This window comes from Ambystoma mexicanum, chromosome 4p (genome assembly GCF_040938575.1).
Source record: "Ambystoma mexicanum isolate Mex_15411 chromosome 4p, UKY_AmexF1_1, whole genome shotgun sequence".
Lineage (NCBI taxonomy): Eukaryota > Metazoa > Chordata > Amphibia > Caudata > Ambystomatidae > Ambystoma > Ambystoma mexicanum.
This window is the reverse complement of record NC_090927.1, coordinates 685,795,204-685,817,064: the sequence shown is the minus strand read 5'-3', so window position 1 is coordinate 685,817,064 and position 21,861 is coordinate 685,795,204. Positions and strand designations below refer to the sequence as shown.

General features: G+C 48.3%; 1 protein-coding gene across 1 annotated transcript in view; it reads right to left on the bottom strand.

Annotated features, from left to right (window-relative positions):
• Positions 1-21,861, bottom strand: part of LOC138453414 (probable ATP-dependent RNA helicase DDX53) — a 2,019,656-nt gene that overhangs the window by 1,544,713 nt on the left and 453,082 nt on the right. The window contains exon 4 of the mRNA XM_069606246.1: positions 5,572-5,706. Coding sequence (XP_069462347.1) covers positions 5,572-5,706 — 135 coding nt within the window. The remainder of the gene's footprint in view (positions 1-5,571; positions 5,707-21,861) is intronic.

Sequence of the window (21,861 nt, the reverse complement as noted above, 5' to 3'; positions counted from 1 at the left end):
AGCTGACTTTCCTGGCAGCAGCAGAGACAACAGAGTCTGGCGTGGGCTGGGTGCGCAAGCGCTTTCTGGGGCTCTGTACTTTGTCAAACTGGACTTTCTTACCTGGGGCATTTGTGGGGTGCACCAAGGTGACCAGGCCATCCTCCCAGACATCTTCCAACAGAGGGATGAAGATGACAAGATTTCCTGAGCTGTTCTCTGCATTGTTATAGCAGACTCTCCTTGCACTGCTCCTCCGACGCAAGGCCGAACATCTTGGCCACCCTGGACATAAGCGCGAAGGCCCCTACCTCGTCAAGGGATGAGTCCCTCAGTAGAATGTCATCTGGTTCCCCATCACCTGTGATGAAATCATCAAATTTGTCAGTGTGGGAAGTATGAATGGAAGCCCTGTCATCCAACTGGTCGGATCTGCGTCTGTTCCAGTATCATTTAGCCTCTGCGGCACTGACAGGTGTTTGCACCTTCTGGGAGGGCGAGAGATGTCATCTAGCTCCATGGAGGGCACAGGGACATCTGTGTCCTGTCGCCTAGGTAGCTCTGGAACCGGGGCTGGTGTAGGGAGCCGCTGTTGCAAGGTTGCCACCAGAGTGGTTAATGTGGCTAAAAGGTGTACAGGGACAGGTTTCCCTGTGGAAGCAGCAATGGAGATGGCTGCATTAAAGGCAAACTGTCCTGTGCCTGAGATGAATGCAGATAAGGTAATGGTGGTAGTCTCTTTAGGCTTGCCTCACCCCGCAGTGAGCTGGATTGCCTTCTGGGAGGCGATGTCCTGCATGCTCGAGACGACGGCAGTGAAACGATGACCTCCTCATGTGCTTCCTCCACCTCTTCCAATTGGGAAGGACTTGGATCTGAGACAATACTTCCCAGTAGCAGGGCCACCCAAGGTTGGGGAATGATGCCCGTGGACAGGCTTTCAATGCAGACACTGTGCTGGTCTGGTGTCGGTGACACCAATTACAATGGCGTCGATAACAATTTTATGGAAGATACACTTTTTCCTGTCGACGATGCCGTCGACAAGGATATATCAGCCACTGCCGAGGTTCTCGATGACGCATTCATGGCTATTGGCTGTTTCATCAATAGCGCAGTAGTCGTGGTCGACGATGGCTTCCTTGCCGGGGCGCCGGCAAATGGCATCTATAACCTTTGGGTAGACTACCTGGATAAAGGCTTGGTCATAGACTATGTCGCACCCATTGCCGATCTGGACAATGAGCCATTTTTCGACGCTGAAGGCGAAGTGTCTCCACCAGATTTAGACGTGGGCTTAGATGAAAATGTCTCCCTGGGGCAATGGAAAAGGTCTTGGCTACCCTTCCCTGCCGACCCTCCTTCGGTACTGACCTTTGGTGAAGACAGGTCCTTGTGAGAGGATCTGGGTTTGTCACCGTAAGTGTCTTTACGCCTCTTCTTGCTGGTGGCCTGAACTTCGTGCAATCTTCACCTCTTACTAGAGGTGGTCTGCTGGGCCATCCTGCCCTGCTGTAACGAAGCAGGACTCCGTACTGAAGCCGAGTGAGAGGCCATGCTGGCATCCTCGAGCCACGCGACAAGACCACGATCCCTCAGCGTATTGTTGGATAACGACTGGCAGATTTCGCAGTCTTGCATGACATGGGGAGGGTGAAGGCAGTAGAGGCAGTTGTTGTGATGATACTCTACATAATCTTCAGTCCACATTAGGCACAGGCCTTGAACAGGCTCTTCCTTGTGGATTTAGCCATAAGGTAGGCCCAACTGCACTGACGAAGCTTTGAAGATTACCGGCAGCAGAAATGTCTACAGAGCTGGCACCGTCGCCAACAACGCTGGTCGTCGAGTAGACATCGAAAAAAAAATATACATTTTACGTGGTAATGATGTTAAAAACCAAAATTATTCGTAGACTTGTTGGAGATGATTTTTGAGGACTCCTCACACAAATGTGCGCTAATAAATCTGAAGATGGCTGAGAGGGGAGGAGTTAAGGGAGGTGTCCCTATTGGCTGTCAGCAGTGACCCTAAATTACTAACGGAGCACTAAAGTGACTGAAAGTTTTCAGTTTAGGTTTAAACTGCTCTATGCTACCCAGCCTGAATACAGGGAATATTCACAACATGTGAATCTATGAAAGATCAACTGCTGGACAATGTTGTGTATTATAAGTAATTACAAAAAAAAAGTTTCAAGTCAAAGCACAAAAATAAAGCATAAATGCACACAATCTCTCGCCCTAATGAGATGGTCCCTGTTGGAAATAATTTTTCCGGGATTAAAGCGCCTTTAATTAATGCCAGATCTGCTTGTGCTCATGTAACTGAAGAGGCCAATGTAATCGTGGAGCACAGATTAGATGTTAGAACTGAAACATGGTTTACAGCTGTCCACATGTCATATTCCATGATCTGGTACCAGAGAACATTTTGATACAACATATTGACCGTGTGGACAAACATGGGGGCGGTATCAGTTATTTATAAGAATTATACTGCGTATATCCCATCTTAATATTCTTGAATGGGGTGGTGATTCACAAGTGGGGCAAAATTATCAAATTCAGCTGTTCACATTGTGTTGGGATACAGACCCCAGGGTCTCTAAGAGAGATAGCCTGGACCTTTTTTTTTTTTTTTTTTTTTAACTACTGCAGGCAGTAAATATCGAGAAATGCTATTGTTGGGAGACTGGAATATTTGGCTGGATGGTTGTAAACACCCAGGCTCCAAAGAGCTTTTGGATTTACTAGAAATTCAAGGCCTACGGTCATTGGGAAGTACACCTACACACATTAAAGGTCACTGTTTGGATCTGGTCATGGTGAGAGGTAATCATACCTCTCTTATATATAACTTGCCGGTTCATTGGTCAGACCATTCTGCGCATCCATTTTCTTTTGTAGCTACTCTGAGGAGTAACCAAGGGCTCAAAGACGATTCCAGTATACAAACACGGAAATGTATCCAAATCTTTACAATTTCCTCACTGGAGGTCATGAAACTGTTAGCCTCAGTTGATATTAAGTTACACAATGAGGACGTTTTTATAGGTGGAACCGAGTTTATGGATACTGTATGCATCAGGGTTGCACCTAGGAAACCCATGGGAAAGAGGACCTCAAAACCTTGGTTCACAAGGGATTTGATACCTGATTGATTAGTTCGACCGGACGTAAATGGCAAAAACATCAATCTGAAGAAAATACTAATAAAGTCAAAATGGCATTAAACTATAAAAAGGCGATTTTCGAAGCCAAAAGAAAATTCCTTCATGATGAAATTAGGGAGGCAAGCAATCAATTGAGAGAACTCTTCTCAATTATATCAAAGTTCCATGATCCTATGAGTAAGGACTCTTCCATTGCACCATCACTGGCACAAGCTAATGCCTTGAACTGCTTTTTTGAAGAGAAAATCGAAGCTATTAAGAGTAACATCATAACTAAGGGTTTGATTCCATCCTTTATCCCTCTGGAACCGAGCATTAATCAATCTCCTGGTGGACAGGAACAACTTAGAGGTGTTGAGTCACCAGAAGCAGTTTGATTTTCACCCTGTAACATAGGACAATATATTTGCATTGGTTAAAGCCCTGAAACCCACCAATGACTCATTGTTTCCACTGTCTGCACTGGCAGTGAAGCGCATGGCTGAGGAAATGTCTCTGTTCATTACCACTTTTGTTAATAAATCTCTAGACCAAGGGTCAGTGCCTCAAACACTGAAACATACTATATTAACACCATTAATAAAAACATCCAATTTGGACCCCATGGTCCTCCTGAACTATCGACCTATCGCTGGCCTACCCCGGCCTGGGAAGGTTCTGGAAAAAAAAGTGGTCACTCAACAACTGTAGGCTTTTGTGGAAGAAGTCACTTTTAGATCCTTTTCAGTCAGGGTTTCGTCCAAGGTTTGTTACGGAGACGGCTTTGTTGGCGGTCTATGACTAACTGTTGAAGGTGGCTGACCAGGGTAAACTATCACCCCTGGTAATGTTGGATCAGTCAGCCGCCTTCGATACAGTCAATCATGCTATTCTGCGGGACCGGCTGAGGACGGTTGGCAGGGTATCAGAGCATGCTATTAGGTGGTTCAGCTGCTTTTTGGAGAATCGCCGACAATGTGTCACTTGGAGGCTTTACCTCAGATCCAATTAATAGGGATATGGTGTTCCACAGGAGTCTACTGTCACTGCTTCTCTTTCACTTGTATCTTTGGCCAATAGAGATTCTGAGACGTCATGGGTTAAGTTATTCTTATGCAGATGACCGATCATCACAATTCGTAACGTTGAAGAAACTTTCGATAGGATTAGTAAATGTCTTCAGGAGCTCAGTGAGTGGATGGCTTCTAAACCGCTCCAATTGAACGCTGCAAAAACAGTTTATTCTATTTGGACCTAAACACTTACTCACTGCTCTTAAACAGCCAATCCCTAACCTTTTGGGAGTAGAACTTAAATTTGCTGCTAAAGTAAAAAAAAACCTTGGCTGCATCTGGCAGGATAACTTGGGTTGTGAAAAGCAGGTTGGAGCCAAGGTGAAAGCAATCTTTTACTCATTGAGACTCCATTTGTCAGGTTCTTACCTACATCCCAGAAGATCATGCTCTGGTGGTGGGAGCAATCACGAAAAAAAACAACTTCATAGGCTTCAGAGGGCCCAGAATGTGGCAGTTAGACTGGTCTGTGGATTGAGCAAAACCTCCCATGTCTCTCTCTCGCCGATCACTCCACTGGCTGACGGGTGAGGACCACATGAAGTTTAAGGTGGCATGTCTTGTGTTTAAGTGCCTGAACAACTTGGCACCGGATTACCTGAAGGATAAGATCAGTCATTATCAGCCCTCTAGATGTGTACACTCACAGGGCCAACTCCTCCCGACTGTCCCTGCATCTACTTTTGTATCAAGGGGGGCGGGTTTAGGGGGGGGACAGAAGATTTGCAATTTTTGGTCCAAGGCTTTGGAACAGCATTCCTAGAGAAATTAGGACTCTTGATCACTATCAGTTTCGCAAGACCCTAAAAACATTTCTGTTTAGATAAAAAGTTTATTTCTGTACCCGTTATGAATCCGGCTTAGTTCTGAGGATAGGGTTCAACTTAGTCATGCAACTTCTATTGGTTCTTCTGATGTTATCTACGCCATTACATGGTTTGGTCCGTTTTGAGCATGATATTAATTCCTCAAAATCAAAAAAAAAAAAAAAAATCAAATCACAGAAGCAAAACGTTCATCGAACCATAGCCTGCAGGTAGGCCCCCTTCATGTAACATTAAGGAGGAAAACAAAGAATATCAAAGCCAAAAACTACAATACATTGTTACTTAAGGTAACATGAAAGATTTTACTTTAAGTGCCCATTTCTCAACGAGGCATGATCCACTTCTATTGTTGCAATCGTTCCAACTGTTGAGCCACATGTAATAAGCTTCAATCCATAAAGGTACATTGAGCAAAGTATGTCAAAAGTTGCAAAGATTACCAAAAAGTTACAGGACACAATTAAAATAAAACAACAAGGGCAGCAATTGCAGCAAACAAAGATTTCCTTTTGCAATCAAGAGCTCAACAGGACATTACCTTCCCACTTCATGGCTTCGTATTTGGCTTTATTTTCACGAAGTGATGCCCAATTAACCACAGGTTTTGGCGGTCCACTTGTCAGGGTAGTATCGGGAAACCCTTTACCAGAATCACGATATCCAAATCTGTAATCTGTCCAAAATCATATTTGGTTTATCATTCATTACTAGATGAAAGTAACTAAAAAATAATTTCATATCAGCAAATACTTTTATTCACAATGTACAGAAACTATAACTTAGCAGACAGCACTGTAGAGGTAAAGAAATAGTTAAAGGGGTGTTTGTGAGGGGAGCAGACCAAGTCAAAGTGATGTATCGAAAGGACAGCGCTCCCGACCAGAGTATTTTCCAAAGGTAAAACAGAAACAGGAAGCAAACCTGGAACTCCTGGAAGCAGAACATTACAGGGAAGCTCTGAAGGCCTCCTCCAGTCGCACAGTTAAGTACCCATCAGGTTAAAGTGTGTTTGAGATGAAAACAGTTCAAATATAACAAATATTGCAATGTGGAACGGTTCAGTGCACAATATGGGCAAAAGGGGAATGCCAAATGTGTACCAGAAGCAAAGTGGTTGAGAGGATAACATTGCCAGGGAATGTGGATCAAAAACAATGGATGAATGAATTTCAGGGAGTTAAACTGGAAATGGAAAAAGCATGCATCATCACAGAGGCTCATGTAGAGAGATTCACATTATTACTCCCTTCGTCCTCTTCCGCCCCCCCATCTCCAATCATAAGGCTGGGACGCCCAAGTACATAAAAGATTCACCAAAGCGTGGTGGAGAAGCTAAGGTTAAGCTTTCTGTGTACGATTATATTTTAACACAGGACTACTGAGAGGGAGGGGCTTAAGATGCTCCCCTGGAAGCAATTTCCAGATTCATAGACTAGTCGGGTAGCATTTAAACATTAAATAAACATCCTGCCTCAATGGGAATGGGGGCAGGTTGCAGGTGAATGGAATATACCATTGCTGGAGAGCTAGCAATAGGCAACTCATTCTTCGCCAGCACTGGATGATAGATTCACATGCTTCTAGCAGAAAATAAATGGGTAAAGTGGTGTCACCTAAACAAAAGATGCTGACAATCTGCCCATCCCACAGAGGCATCTGCCCTTGCCACCACATCTTGGAAGTCATGCTTGGGAAAGTTGGAGGGTTCTCCATGTAGAAGCTTTTAGATCTGTTGCATAGTGACACCAAGATGGAATGCAATAATTGCCAGTAAATGAGGGCCTTCGCCGAAGTACAGCAATCAATAATCTGGGGAGATAGCTGATAGAGACTGTCTTCTGTGTAAAAGCAGTCCGTGCCCATCCCTCCCCCCTCAAAATCAAATGTTTGCACACTAGGCCCAAAGAGGTATGGTCTATTAACTTTCATGTGTGCCATCAAGATTCTTGCAATCATTGCATTTTTTATAAACTTGCTACCATGCAAGCATTATGATAGATTTCCTTCCAATTTACATGGCCATCTTACGGCAACCACTGAATCGTAGGTCAGTTATACACTGATTTAAATTTTTTTGATCAGGGTGATCACATAATTTGTTTGAATATTTATGAAGTGCAACTAACGGCCAAGGGCGTCTAGGCGCTAGTGTCAGTGGTGACGTGAAGACGTCTCCCACTGCGGGTTACTGATTTAAAACGAGTGAGTTTTAAGTGCTCTACGGAAGGCGAGCGACTCACCCATGACGCTTCGTGATAGCGGAAGTGCATTCCACAGACTTAGGGCCAGGGTTGAAAAAGAACAGCCTCCCAGTTGTTTTCGCTGCTACCTCGGTATCTCAAGAAGCAAGTGTGAGGTGGAACGCAATTGTCTGACTGGACAAAAGTGTACTAACTTATTTTTTAGATACTTCGGGCCAACATTGTGCAGCGCCTGGTGGGTGGCACAGAGTATCTTAAACTCGATCCGAGTCGTCACTGGCAACCAGTGCAGGCGATGCAGAAGGGCTGTAGAAGGGGTCAAACGCAGCCCCATAAGTGCTAGTCTTGCTGCTGAGTTCAGGAGCACATGCATGCGCTGGATGAGATATTTGGGTTGCCTCACGATATATCCCGTTGCAGTAGTCCAGTGACCCCCATATAGTCGATGTTACCAATGTTGTTCGACTGGCTGGGGTTAGCAGAGCTATGATTCTCCTCCAAACTTAGTTTTTCAAACCCTGTACTACAAATCGCAAAGCTCTGCGCCTCTTGTGAGCCAGTGGGCAGAAGCTTCACCCCAAGACTTTCCACCAAAGCACAGGCCACAGGGCAAGGGTCCAGTGAGTCAGGCCAGTACTGAGAGTTCCAGAGGTTGTCTGCCAGTTGGGGCCCGAACACCATGACCTCAGTTTTATTTCCATCTAGTTTTAATCAGTTTGCCGACATCCAGTTACCTATTATATCCAGACAATCACAATGTTTTCCGGGGGGCTTTGTTTGGGGGAGTGGATGGGGGGGCGAGTCCAGCCGGAACACTGTGCTTCATCGGCATAGTTATAAAAAAGGACTCCAGACTCAGGAATAAGGTTATCCAGCAGACGCACATATAAATTAAAAAGAAGAGGGGACAGAGCTGACCCTTGTGGAACCCCACAAATCAGTCCAGAAGTAGAAGAGTGGCAGGCTTCAAAAGAAATAGTCTGGGAGCGCCCTTCAAGAAATGACTTGAAGCACGCCAGAAGGGCCACAGCAACACCAGCTTGCTCCAGACGAGTCAGTAAGATGGTGTGGTCCACAGTATCAAATGCCGAGGAGAGGTTAAGGAGAATTAACACTGTAGTCCCTCCATGATCCTGGAGCAAGGCTAAGTCATCCAGCAGTGAAATCATAACTTATTATGTGCCCATAGTAGGTCGAAAACCAGATTCAAAAGTGTGCAGACATTGATTTATTTTCAGGAATTTTGAAAACTGTGGCGTGATCACGGCTTCCCATCAGTTTCATCATGGCTGGGACTCGGAGTAGAGAAATAGGCCTATAGTTGGCTACCACCCGTGATCTATATTAGCTTTCTTTAAGAGGGGCATAACCACTGCATGTTTCAAGAGCGGCAGGAACTTTAGAGTAAAAGAATGCTGTAGAACCGCTGTAACCATGCTGATGACCCTCTGTCTTGAAAGCCCTCCCGCAGAGTGGTACAGCGTCAGAAGGGGGGGCGATTTCAAGCCATGTAGAGCCTTAAATATAGCATCTTCATTCATAGGTTCAAGACTACAGTATTTGCCAAGATAGGAAAAATAGGTTCCCTTGTGGGCAGCTCCTGGGGCCGCTCCACCTCCACTGCAGATTGACTGCTTGTAATGGCTTTTCGGATATCTTGAATTTTGTCACAGAACAATGTGCTGATTGCATTACATTGCTGTTGTGCATCTGGCAATTTATCTAGCCTTTTAGAAGGGCAGACTGACCATTCTTTTGCCACTAAGAACAGTTCCCTAGAGGAACAGGATGCTTCTGCTATCAAGAGTTGAGTAATATTTAGATTTCTCCACCAAAATCATTTTATGGTAACACAGTACAAGTTGTTTATAAGCATTACAGGCTTCCACATCAAAGTACAACAGCCATTTCCTTTCCAGTCGGCGGCACAACTGCTTTTGCGCCCGCAGAACTGGAGTAAACCAGGCAGCCATAGGCTTTGTTCTCCCAAAATGAGATTTAATAGGATTCAAAGCATCAGCCACCTTTGCAAGTGCTTTAATAGAAGTACAGGGGTCATCTCCCTCTTCCCCAAACCGATTGTTAGCCTCAAGTAGTCGGTCAGTCATCACGGACACATCCACCTTATGCCATAGTCTGCGGAACTGTGGGCCATGAGAGACCACCAGGAGACAAGATGGTACCTTAATAAAATGTATCAAAAAGTGGTTGGACCAGATAACCGGAACATGGGTGAAACTTGCAGTCCTTCAGAGAAAATCAACTCAAGCCAATGACCACTTTTATAAGTGGGGAAGATGATTACGAAGGCCTAATGATAACTAGCAGGCTGGTAACCAAGTTACTGGCACAGCGGTCAGACAAGTCATTAGGGTGGAGGTTAAAATCTCCCAACACAACTAGATTAGGATGTACCAGGCCTAAATTGGCAGCCAGCAGCGCAAAATTGACAGCAAAAACTGTTTGGTTTAGTGACAGGGGTCTATATAGCAGAAGGAAATGGACAGTCATAGTCACATTAACCTGCAACGAGTGCACCACTAGAATGTGCTGACATTGAAATGACAGTAGATGGGGGTGGGGAATTGAGGGGGGGGGTATCTAAACACAGTTCTGGATAGGTTTCTGGCAGCAGCTGACATAAGTCAAAATTGGCAGAGAACCAAGTGCCAGTGATACACAGTCAGGAGCCGTATCTATCAACGTAGTATGCAGATCGTACGGTTGAGCTCCTGCTGATCTCACATTGATCAGAAAGAACTTACCAGTGTCCATGGGGTTGCGTGACCTCCCTCCCATCCTCATCTTCCCCTTGGAATGTGAGACACTGGCGCACCCCCTGCTTGCCCAGGCCAGTGGGCACCCTCAGAGCTGTGTCCCCCTGGAGCCAGATTGATTAACTTCTTACGTGAATAGCTAAATGCACAAGTTACCATGGTCTCAACTTCCTCATAGGGGTCCTCCTGGGTCTAGCATAGTGATGAGACCCAAAGCCCAACCAGCGCCCGGACGTGTCCAAATGCGCTTGCCTTTAGCGCGCCTTTGGCTCGTTTCATTGCACCATAAATCAATTAAAAGGTGCACTTTTAGCAGCTAATCCACAAATATAAAGAGCAGCCAACTCACAGACCGCTCCAGGCTGAGCTATAAATACTGCCTAGGAAGCAGGAACACAGAGCAGGATAGAAATGGTTGTCCAAAATGGTTGTATTTTGTTACATGTTCTCCACATTAGAAATTTCTGGTCAACCTGAAAGCTTATAATCAACATCCTTAATTTCACTTGTTTCAGCTTCACGTTAATTAATCACGCATCTCCAGTAATAAAGGTTTCTTTATGTCTCATTTTACGTGTTATTATTCACCAAGTCTGTCTTTAATATAATCATCTTGCATGTTTGATTTGTCTGGCTTTGGTTTAATCTTTAGGTTTCACAATGTGTTTAGTTTATAGAGCGCACCAAACTCGAGGATATCTGGGCACTTATGCAATCCAAAAATGTTACAAACCTTTACAGAACGAGATGGTTGGCAATTGACTTGTGTTACAGATCAAGAAAACATGCCCCATAGAAGCAATCCTTGCGGAGATCAATATAATTACAAGAGAGAAAGCAACAAATGCTTAGTGTTACACATCCAGGCATGGGGCATGTGAATGTGCTGAGGAAGTTTGTTGGCCTTAGTTAACAGCCAAGATTTTGCCTTAAGTCTGAAAGATCAGAAAGAAGGTTCGGCTCAGAAAGAAGGTTCGGCTCCAAGTGCTGTCGGCAGGGAGTTCGAGTTTAGCTGCTAGGACTGGAAAGCAGGAAACGCCTGCTTTTTGTAGTTTATATTTGGGAATATTTGGGCAGTGTGAGTAGCTGGACCTGCTGTGTCTGGTAGATTGATTTCTGTTTAACTTGTCGACCAGGTATTTTAGCGCAGAATTGGAAAGGCATTTGTGGGTGATCACTAACTTTCTGAATGTGATCCTGTCTTTCACTGGGAACCAATGGGTATTGCGTCCTGCTGATGAGATGCAGTTAGATCGTGGGATGTTTAGAGCGAGTTGTTTTGAAGCAATTGTAATTTATTCAGGTTATGTTTATTGGTGCCTAGGTATAGGTTGTTACAGTAGTCCAGTTTTCATAATATAAGTGCTCTGGACAGTATGATGCAACTATTAGTGGACAGAAAGGGCCTGAATGCATTGATCAGCTTGGAGGTGCAGGCTGTTGTTGAAGCCGTTGACTGACTTGTCTGGTGAGGGAGAGGGTGGAGTCCAAAGGAATTGTATGGAGAGTCTAGCTTATTAAGTCGAGACGGTGAGCCTATGAGAAGTAACTCGGTCTTATCGTTGAGGCAAAGGCCGTGAGTGGCCATCCATGCCTGGATTCTAAGGTAGACTTCATTCATTCAGGAGTTTGGAATCTTTGTCATAAGAGCCCGTTAGGGTGATGAGGATTTGTGCGTCATACGCATAGTTGGTGTAGGTGACACCCAAATCGTCTAAATGTTCGAACAATATCTTGTTAAAGATATTGTATAAGGTAGGAAGTATTGTATAAGTTGGAAGTGGAAATTTGCTTTCCCTCATTAAGCAGACCACATACTACGCAAATAAAGCTAGTTTTTTGTAGCTAAGCACGAATATAATAACTCCTAGATTTAATTTCCCGTGAAAGAGGAGCCAAAATGGCCACCCTGTAGGACAAATTTAACGCAGCTCCACTACAGAGTTAAATAAATAAACTCTGTCCTACACAGCAAGCTGGGGAAGAGTGTGGTTGGCGAAGCGCAGAGACGACTGGCGCCAACCGTAAGGAGAGACCCAATCGAAGTTGGACAACATTGCCTGGAGATGCAGGCCTGTCCCAGTGAGAAGCGCGAGCTGGGGATAGGAGTCGGCGCAGGGAGACCCAGCCGGAGATAACGTAGTGAGCGGGAGTGGTGTGCCCATACCACAGTCCATGAAGCAGCAGTGAGCATGCCGCAGGTCGAGGAGACAGCCACGTAAGAAGGGGCAGAGGTGGGTCTGAGTGAGCAGCAGGTGCAGGGGATCGGACATGACGGTCGTAGCCCAGTCAAGATTGCATCATTGCTGAGAACAGACATTTAGAATCTGAAACCAAGAGATGCCCCTCCACCCTGGAGCCACCTGAGTAGCGCTGCAGGCATTGCAGCAGATGCTGCCTGGAGGGCAGGGAAGGCCACACGGCACACAGGGGGCAAAGCAGGGGAGCTGTGCTTAGTCAAGAGTGCAGCACTAGCAACAAAGAAGGCCTACCTTGGAAGGAGAGCCACAAAGCAGCGACCCAGGAAGAGCCTTGCCGAATAACATCAGCAAGAGCAGAATATGAAAGGCTGTGCAGAAACATTTGCTGAGATAGTATGAGACAAACAGGTGGTGTTCCCACAGGTTTCTCCCCCTTCCCAACCGCACTTCTGGTTCGACAATGCACTGCTGCAAATTGCTACAGGATGTAAGGGGTCATCGGACCAATACTGGGGTGATAGCGGGGCGGGCCCAGACGTCTACTGGTCAAAAGGGGGGCAAAAGAGCCATATATAGACAATTCTGCCTGAGAAAACTAACTTGGTCAGATTCCGAAAAGGGAGAAGAGGGCCTTGCACTCCTTGAATAAGACTACCCAAGGCCTGCTGGTCATCGGTTTCTCGCAGTCAGTACAGCAGCAAAGCAAAATGGCAGAGCAAGGACAGTCCTTGATCGCGCCTACCGAAATTAAATGATAGCTCCTCAAATGCGGACTTGAAAACATTGATTTTAGAAGGGAACCGACAGATGGCAGACAAGATTAACTCCCTTTCAGCAGCAACAGCGCAAATGAGAAGATGTGGACATGTTGAAAGGGAGGATGCAGGAAAGGGAAAAGGGTCTAAGCGCGAGGAAGCGAAGGAGCTGGCATGACTGGAAGAAATCACAAGGCCCAGACTGTGAAACTAACAGTCTGCAGGAGGGAATGAAAAAGGGACATATGAAAGAATGCCTGGAACATTTCATACCAACTATTTAGCAAATAGATAAATCTGAATGGAAAGCAGGTAGATAGGCCGAACTGGATGCCCACACACAGGCAACCTCCATGGGTTCTGCCAACGGTCATGATATGCTGATTTCAGGACAAAGTCAGGGTCCTAATGGCGGTGCGCTAGCAAGGAGACATCAAATTCAATGGAAGCAGGGTGTCGTTCTACTCAGACTAAGTCATAGAAGAAAAGAACATCCTTTGAGGAAGCAAAACGACTCCTCCGGGCAAAAAATGTGTCATGTGCCCTACTGCCACCAACGTGGCTGCGCATAGATGTCAGAGGGAAGGGCCAATTCTTTGACGACCCCAAGTTCAGCCATGTTGTTGGATGCGCCAGATAACCATGCCTGAATGTGGGTCCTTTTCTTGGCACAGACAGAGAGTCTGTATTGCCTTTGGAGCAGGCCAGTTTGTCAGGGGATGAGCCTGAAGTTAGCCACTTCTGTTCTGCCGCTCTGAACTTTCGTTTCAGGGCTGCAAGTTCGGAGTTGTACTAGGTGTTGCGCTTAGAGGCAGGTTTCAGGCAGATCCTCATGACTGGGGTAAGAATGTCGAGGGTTTTGGTGATGGACACGTGGAGGTTGCTGAGAGGAGTGTCGGTGGTAGAGTGAGTTGGGGGTAAGGGAGGGATAAAGGTGGAAGTGAAGGCAGCAACTGACTAGTTTCATCGGGAGGATGCTCGTGAATGAGGTTGGATGGCGCTTTTGGAGGTGCCATCAGAGGGCCATAGGTACCCAGGTGGGAGGCGAGAAGAGAGTGGTCTGACCAAGAGAGGGGTGACCAGAGAAGATGAGGACGGGAGGTAGGAGTGGATGAGGGCATCCAGAGTGTGTCCAGCAGAGTGGGTTGGACCAGAAGGGAGAATGGAGAGGGCTAGAGGTGTGCAGAGGTCAATGAAAAGAGTGGATGCTGTGCCAAGGGAGTCCAATTGGATGTTAAAGTCACCCAAGAGGAGCAGGCTGGAGGTGGTTGAAAGTAAGGAGGAACAGAAATAAGCCCATTCAGAGAGGAACAGGTACCACCTGGAGGCTGGTGGATGGTAGCAATGGTCAGGGCGGAGGAGGGAGAGATGACCAATTTGCATACCAAGCTCTCAAAGGAACAGTAGAACTGGGTGGGTAAGATGGAAGAAGGAACCCACTCGGGGAAGATTAAGGCAACCCCATCACAAGCACAGTGAGGTTGCGGCTTGGAAATGATCTTGAAGCCGTCAGGTAGTACGGAGTCAAAAGCAGTTACTGAACTGGCATTGAACCATATCTCAATAAGAGTAAGAACGTCAAGGTCAGTATCTTCAAGAAGGAGGCAGATGTGAGCAAAGTGTTTGTTCGTTGAGTGGGCCATATGTCGCCAGGTGGAGACGGTGTGTGCCTTTGAAGGTTTTCCGAGGTGGAGTACAGGAGCATGGTACTCCAGTCAGAGGAGGGCGGGGCAGAGAGTGGGAGAGGCAGGAGAAGGAAGAAAGTTAATGAGGGACGATAGGATCCGGTCAAAGGAGGAGGTTGGCTTGAGGACCATGAACCAGGATAGTGCCAGTGTGGTAGACAATGATGCAGCATGATGAGAAGAAGCCTGCCAGGAGGACTTCCCACTTGCTGCTACCATTAATGTGAGAGGACGTTCAAGGTGAGAGAGTAGAGATGAGAAGTCCATAGGTCTGGAGAGGGGACAGAGAAGAGGTTATCAGTGAAGATCTCTCTTGAAGATGCACCGACATAGTATCTCCGATGGGAAGGCAAGGATTTGCCCACAGGATGTCTTTTTTGTGCTGTTTTCATCCAGCTTTTGTGAGATAGGGGGGAATAGTTGACAGTGTAGCAGCTGGAGAATATTGGAGGGATTGCGAGTGCCATCTCAGTGGCAGAGGATAGATGAGGAAAAGAAAACACAGTCCTGGCCCTTACTTCAAGGCAGCCTAGTAGTTAAGGAGGGCACAAATACAAATGTAGTGCAATAGGTGGGGTACAGGATTCAAGGATCACACCCACCTACAAGGCATAAAATAAGCGGTATCGCATCGCAATTTGGGATACGATACCGCTGGTTTGCGTTTTAAATTTAATACCATGTTGCCGAAAGAACAAGTTACTCTCTTACTTGGTAACGTTTTTCGATGGAATGGTCCGACGACGTATTCCATATATATGACAGTAATCACCACAGCTGTGCTGCTTTCGGAAAATCTTTCGCCGTCTGCGTCCTGCATCGATGACGTCGATACGCTGTCCTCGAGGACCTCTGACGGCCAACGTCACCTGATGTTACAAGTAGGACGCACAACGCCCATAGCCTCAGTTGTAGTTTTTTCCCCAGAACATGTAGCAGCAGTCTTCTGCCAGAAAGCCTTGCGGAAACGTAAGCTGCAATCGCTTAAGAAATTCTGTAGCGGGGTAGGCAGGGAGGGAGCGATATGGAATAAGTCGTTGAACCATCCCATCGAAAGAATGTTACCAGGTAAGAGAGTAACTTGTTCTTCGAGGGGATGGAGTCCTCCTACATATTCCATATCTATGACAGACTCCCAAAGCAGTACCAATGTAAGGAGGAGGGAAAATAATTTAGAATATACAAATTTAGAATGCCCAATCAAATTGCAGAGTAAAGGACCGCCTTGCCAAAGGCCAGATCCTGCCCCTGGATAGAACCGAGGGAGTAGTGACGTACAAAAGTATGGACCGAAGCACAAGTGGCTGCATCACAGATGTTACGAATGGGAACACCCCTCTGCATGGCAGTACAGGCAGCCATAACCCTGGTAAAATGGGCCAGTAAGCCTACCGGAGGGTCCTTACCCGCCAAGCGGTACATTCGGAAATTGCCAAGATGATCCATCAAGACAAAGTCTGCTTAGTAACAGCTTGTCCCAAACGCCTTCCTGTGTAACCAATAAAGAGTGGATAGTCCACTCTGACTCGGGACATGCGGGAAATGTAGAAGCTTAAAGCTCTCCTAGGATCCAGCCTATGGAGCCTCTCCTCTTCCTTACCAGGATGTGGAGGATGATAAAATGCCGGAAGAATAACCTTTTGGCTTAAATGAAATTCCGACACCACCTTCGGAAGAAAGGAAGGACGGACTCTAAGGACAACCCTGCCCTTATGAAACACAGTCAAGGGTGGCTTAGTGAAAGTGCCTGTAACTCACTCACTCACTCTGTGAGCGGAAGTGACCGCAACTAAAAACACAGTTTTAAGTGTTAAGTCTCAAAGGACAAGAATGCAAAGGCTCAAAGGGAGCACCCATTAGAAACTTGAGAACAAGGTTCAGATCCCAACCGGGCACCTGGAAAGGTGACAGAGGGAACACATTAGTGAGCCCTTTCAGAAACTGAGAAATCAAAGGGATTTTAAAATAAAAACACTCCTCAGACGAGCACTTAAATATAGACAGTGCCGCCAGGTAACCTTTAATGGCATCCACTTACAGGCCCTTGTGGGCCAAAGAAAGCAAAAAAGACAGAACGGCAGGAATGTCGCATGAAAAAGGATCCACATTCTGAACCCTGCACTTGTCGCATAACTTCCTCCAACGGCAACGGTACAGGGACTTTGCTGCCGGCCGTCTGGCCGAAAGCAACACCTCCATCACGTCTTCAGGAAGGTCCCAATCCTTATACCTCAACCTTTCAGAAGCCAAGTGTGAAGGTTGAGGGATCTGACCTCTGGATGGAGAACCTGACCCTCCGCTCCCGTGAGAGCAGATCGTCTCGGTAGGGAAGACGATGTGGAGGGCAGATGGGCAAGTCCAGAAGGTCCGGGTACCACGTCCTCCGGGCCCATGCCGGAGCAGTGAGGATCATCCGGAAACCAAAACTCCGTAACCTCCTCAGCACTTGCGGAATGACAGGGACTGGAGGAAACCCGTACAGCAGCGGGAAGGACCACTCCACCACGAACGCGTCCCCTAAAGCTCCGTTTGGAGGAAATTCCTGTGAGCAGAACCTTTCGCACTTCCGGTTGACACTAGAGGCGAAGAGATCCACTTGAGGGGTCCACCAAAGGGCAAAGATCTCCAGGAGAATCTCCTGAGCCAGCTCCCACTCGAGAGATCGTGCTCTGCCTGCTCAGAGCGTCCGCGTCTCGTTTTCGTCTCCAGCCAGATGAACTGCCGAGATCGAAATTTTCTGCTGGATGGCCCAGAACCAGAGCTGTATCGCCTCCGTACACAGAGGAAGTGACCCTGCCCCCCCCCTTTTTGTTGAGGTAGTGCATGGCCACAGTGTTGTCCATCAGAATCAGGACATTCTTTCCTGGCACAGTCAGCAGAAAAGCCTTCAGGGTAAGCCTGACGGCCCTCCGCTCCAACAGATTGATATGGAGTCTGGACTCCGGCGGAGAACAACGAACGCTGTCAACTCGTTGGCATGAGCTCCCCATCCCATGAGGGATGCGTCCGTCACCATCGTCACCTCCGGCCAGGGTAGCCAAGAAGGAGCCCCCTTCATCAGATTGCCTTAGACGGCCCACCACAGAAGGTCCTGGACAACCGAGGGCGGCACCTGAAAAGGGTCCGACATCCTGCCAGAGGACAGACCACTGGAGCTTGAGGGCCCATTGCAAAGATCTCATCCGCAACCTGGCCTCTGGCACCAGAAGAATTCAGGATGCCATGAAGCCGAGCAATCTCAAGAACTCTAACGCAGGGAGACTCTGGGCTTGTTGGAACTTGTGCACCATCTGCTGAATGTGATGAGCCCTCACCAGGGGAGGAAAACACTGCCCCAGGGATGTGTCGAGCACTGCTCCGATGTACTGGAGCCTCTGAGTTGGTGTCAAATGGGACTTCAAGTTGAGGGAGAAGCCCAGCTTGTGGAGGGAATGGCAGGTGACTGACCGATGATCCAGAACTTGCTCGGGAGAGCGCGCCCTGATCAACCAATCGTCCAGGTAGGGGTCGACGTGAATCCCCCCCCTTTCCTGAGATACGCTGCCACAACCACCATGAGCTTGGTGAAAATCCTCGGGAAGGAGGTCAATCCAAACGGCAGGAACCGAAACTGAAAATGCGAGTCGCGAAACGCGAACCTCAGGTACTTCTTGTGCTTGGGATGGATCGGCACATGAAAATAAGCGTCCTTGAGGTCGAGAGACACCAACCAGTCCTGAAGTTGAAGGGCATGGAGGACTTGAGAAAGAGTCACCATCTTGAACTTGTCCTTCCTGAGGAGTTTCTTCAAACCGCGTAAGTCCATGATGGGTCTCAATCCCCAGTTTTTCTTCGAAATCAAAAAATAAGGGGAATACCATCCCTTGTTCCTCTCCGCTACAGACACCAGTTCTATAGTGCCTTTCTCCAGCAGGGATTGAATTTCCTGCGCAAGGAGCGGATCCGAACTCTTCAAAAGAGAGATTCCCTGGTGGATTGTCGCGAGGCCTCTGCCGGAAAGGAAGACAGTAGCCGTGGGCTATGATCTCCAGAGCTCACACATCTGAAGTAATGGCACACCATTCTACAAGATGCTGCGTCAGCCTTCCCTCAACCGTCGAAGCATGGGCCTCATGACTGAGCAGAAGCGGCTGTGGCATTGCCTGAGGGCAAAGAGGCAACTGCTTGCGCGGCCTTGGCACCTCAAGTACCTTGTTTTCCAGCTCTGGCAATCCTACTGTTGCCCCTTTGACTTGCAGCTCCTCTCGCTTTACTAAAGGATGAGTAATAACGAAAGGAACCTCCCCTCCACTGCTGTGCCCTAGGACGAAAAGGCAGAGGTTGGCGGACTGCAGCGCCCAACGACTTTGCTGCAGCTTTGGAGGTCTGCAACCTCTCAAGGCTCTCGTCAGCCTTGCTGTCAAAAAGATGTTCACCATCAAAGAGCATGTTGAGGAGTCTGGCTTGCACATCAGGAGAAAATCTCAGACGTCCTCAACCACGCAAACCTGCGTATCACGGTGCTCGCCGCCATGGACCGGCTGACACAGTCTGCCATGTCCAAACCCGACTGAACGGACTCACACATGGCATCCTTGCCATTCTGAATAATAGCAAGAAAACCATCCCGTTCGTCCCCTTCAGGAATATTTTCAGCCGCTAATGAAATACAGTTCCACAGAGTGTGCGTGAAACGTGACAAAGCACATACAGAGTTGGCTGCCTGAAGAGCCATACCCCCTGAAGAAACCACTTTCTTCGCCCAGCCATCAAAACGCCTGTCGTCCCCATCAGGAGGGATGGTAGTACACGACGCCTGCTTTGCTGGGGCCGTAGTCGCCTGCACCACCAAACTCTCCGGAGTGGGGTGCGTGGTCAAGTAGCAGGGGTCACTACAGGCTGGGCGGTATTTTCACGGCAAAGACTTGCCCACTGCCAGGAGACTCTCCGGAGCAGTCCAAGCCGCTGCCACCCTTATTTGCAGAGCCCTATGGAATGGCAGTACCGGGTCAGTGGGTGGACCTTGGTCGAGGATATGCGTCAGGTCATCCTGCACAAAATCAACTGGGGGCGCCGACCACCACAAGTAGTCCGTGACCCTCGACATAAGGCACCGGAACCATGACTCGGCATGGGTGCCAGGCTCAGGCCTACAGAACTCCACCTCCAGAGAGGTGTCCAGACCACTGGCGTCATGCAGTGACTGACGCAAGTCCTCCATCTGGCTATGACCAGAAAGAATCTGATCTGGCACCGTGTCCGGAACCAACCCATCTTCAGAACCCTCTTCCACCTCGGAAACATACTCCATGGGCTGGAAAGGGGGGCAAAGAATACGGGAGAAAGACATGCTTTGCCTTGGCCAGAGCCTTTCTTCGGGGTTCCCCCGTGCCACGGGGTACCTCCGACACCACAGCCTCGAAAGGCGTCGAGTGAAACGGCGTCGACGTCGAGCGCGGCACCGACATCGACGGCTTCGACGCAAACCTCGAAGGCTTTAGCCCCGAGCGTGTCCTTAGACAGCCTGGGTGCCGATGGAGTCGACGATTTCCTCAGAGGCGAAGCCTCGAGAGAGTCAGTCGACAACCTCAGCATCAACGTCTTCTTCGGAGACTTCACAGGTGCACACGGGCTCAAGCGCGTCAAGGACTGGGTCCTGGAACGGGCATGACTGGAACGATTGCCCTTGTCCGAGCGGGACCCCTCCTGCGAATCGTGCCGACCACCCTAGCCTGAAGGCGTACGAGCGGTGTCTCCAGTACGGTCACGACCGACCCCTCTCTGAGGCACGGACGGACCGGGGCCCTGCGATTCAAGAATCGCCAACATTTTCTTCCCGAAGGAAGCCCATTCCTCCGGAGAGGAACGTTTGGTGGGATAAGAAACCCGGCGACGGGCGGAGTCCTCGGACGGGGAAGGCGACCGATGACGGCGCTTCCGGGAGTGCCTCAAAGAGGCAGAGGAGTGGCGGGACCCACTCCAGGACCGAGACCCCTAGACGTACGACTATGATGTGGAGAGTCGCCCCTCGAATCGTCCGTCGAAAGACCAGTGGACCTCGCCTTCCGGGGCTTGGACACCTTACCGACCGACAGCTTCTTACATTCCTGCAAGGCCTTGGACGTAAGCGACTGGCAGTCGACACAATCATCCGTGCCGTGGGCCTCCCCGAGGCACCAGAGGCAGGCGTCGTGCGAGTCCGTCACTGACATCTTGGACCCGCAGTCCCTGCACTTCTTGAAGCCCGGATGCGGGGTGGAAGAAAAGGAAGACATCCCGTACAATACTGTACAAACTAACAGGTTTGAAGAACCGAAAGAACAAACTCCAAAGAGTCGGGGCGTGCCGAGATCTCCGAAGCGCACACGTTTGCGGAAAAAATGGAACCGAGGCTACGGGCGTCGTGCGTCCTACTTATAACATCTGGTGACTTCGGCGGAGGTCCTCGAGGGCGGCGTATCGACGTCCACGACTCAGGACGCAGACGCCAAAAGATTTTTCCGAAGCAGCGCAGCTGTGGTGATTACTGTCAGATATGGAATACGTCGGAGGACCCAATCCCCTCGAAACTACGATATGATTTATAGCACCGAGCGCAGAGCTTAAAAGGCACAGATTACTGTACCTGTTTATTTAAACTCTGCGCTCTGTGCACTGACAGTGTGCAGGCAGCAGCTCCCGGGCTGGGCTAAATACATTGTATCAATGTATGAGCCTAGCCCGGGGGCGGCGTCGAAGTCACGCGGAGAAGACTTCAGCAGGAGCACCCCAGCTCCACTCACAGACCCAGCTTCAATCCGACGTAAGGAGTTATGCTGGGATGCTTAGGGGAGGGTGGAGGAGGGCGAGCCCCTTGTCTGCGGGGCTAGGTGTTAGCAAGTGGCCACGAGAAATATTAATTCCAGCCACTTGCTAGTACCTAGCCCCACAGTAAAATGACATGCTGGCAGATCACCTTTCAAATATTCCTTCCTTCTCGTGATTCGCGGGAAGGATGGAAATATTTGAAATTACCTCTTCAAGCCGGCTATGCTATTATTGCAGGCCTGGGTGCTTAGAAAGTGGTTTGAAATAATATTTCTCACGCCCGAACGGACGGAAGAAATATCATTTTAAGCACTTTCAAGCACTAGACTGAAAGAACATGCCCTCTGCAAGCAGGCTGTTATTACTGCAGGCCTGGGGGTTAACAGCCGCCAATATCACTAAACGGCCAGGCAGCAGGAAGTT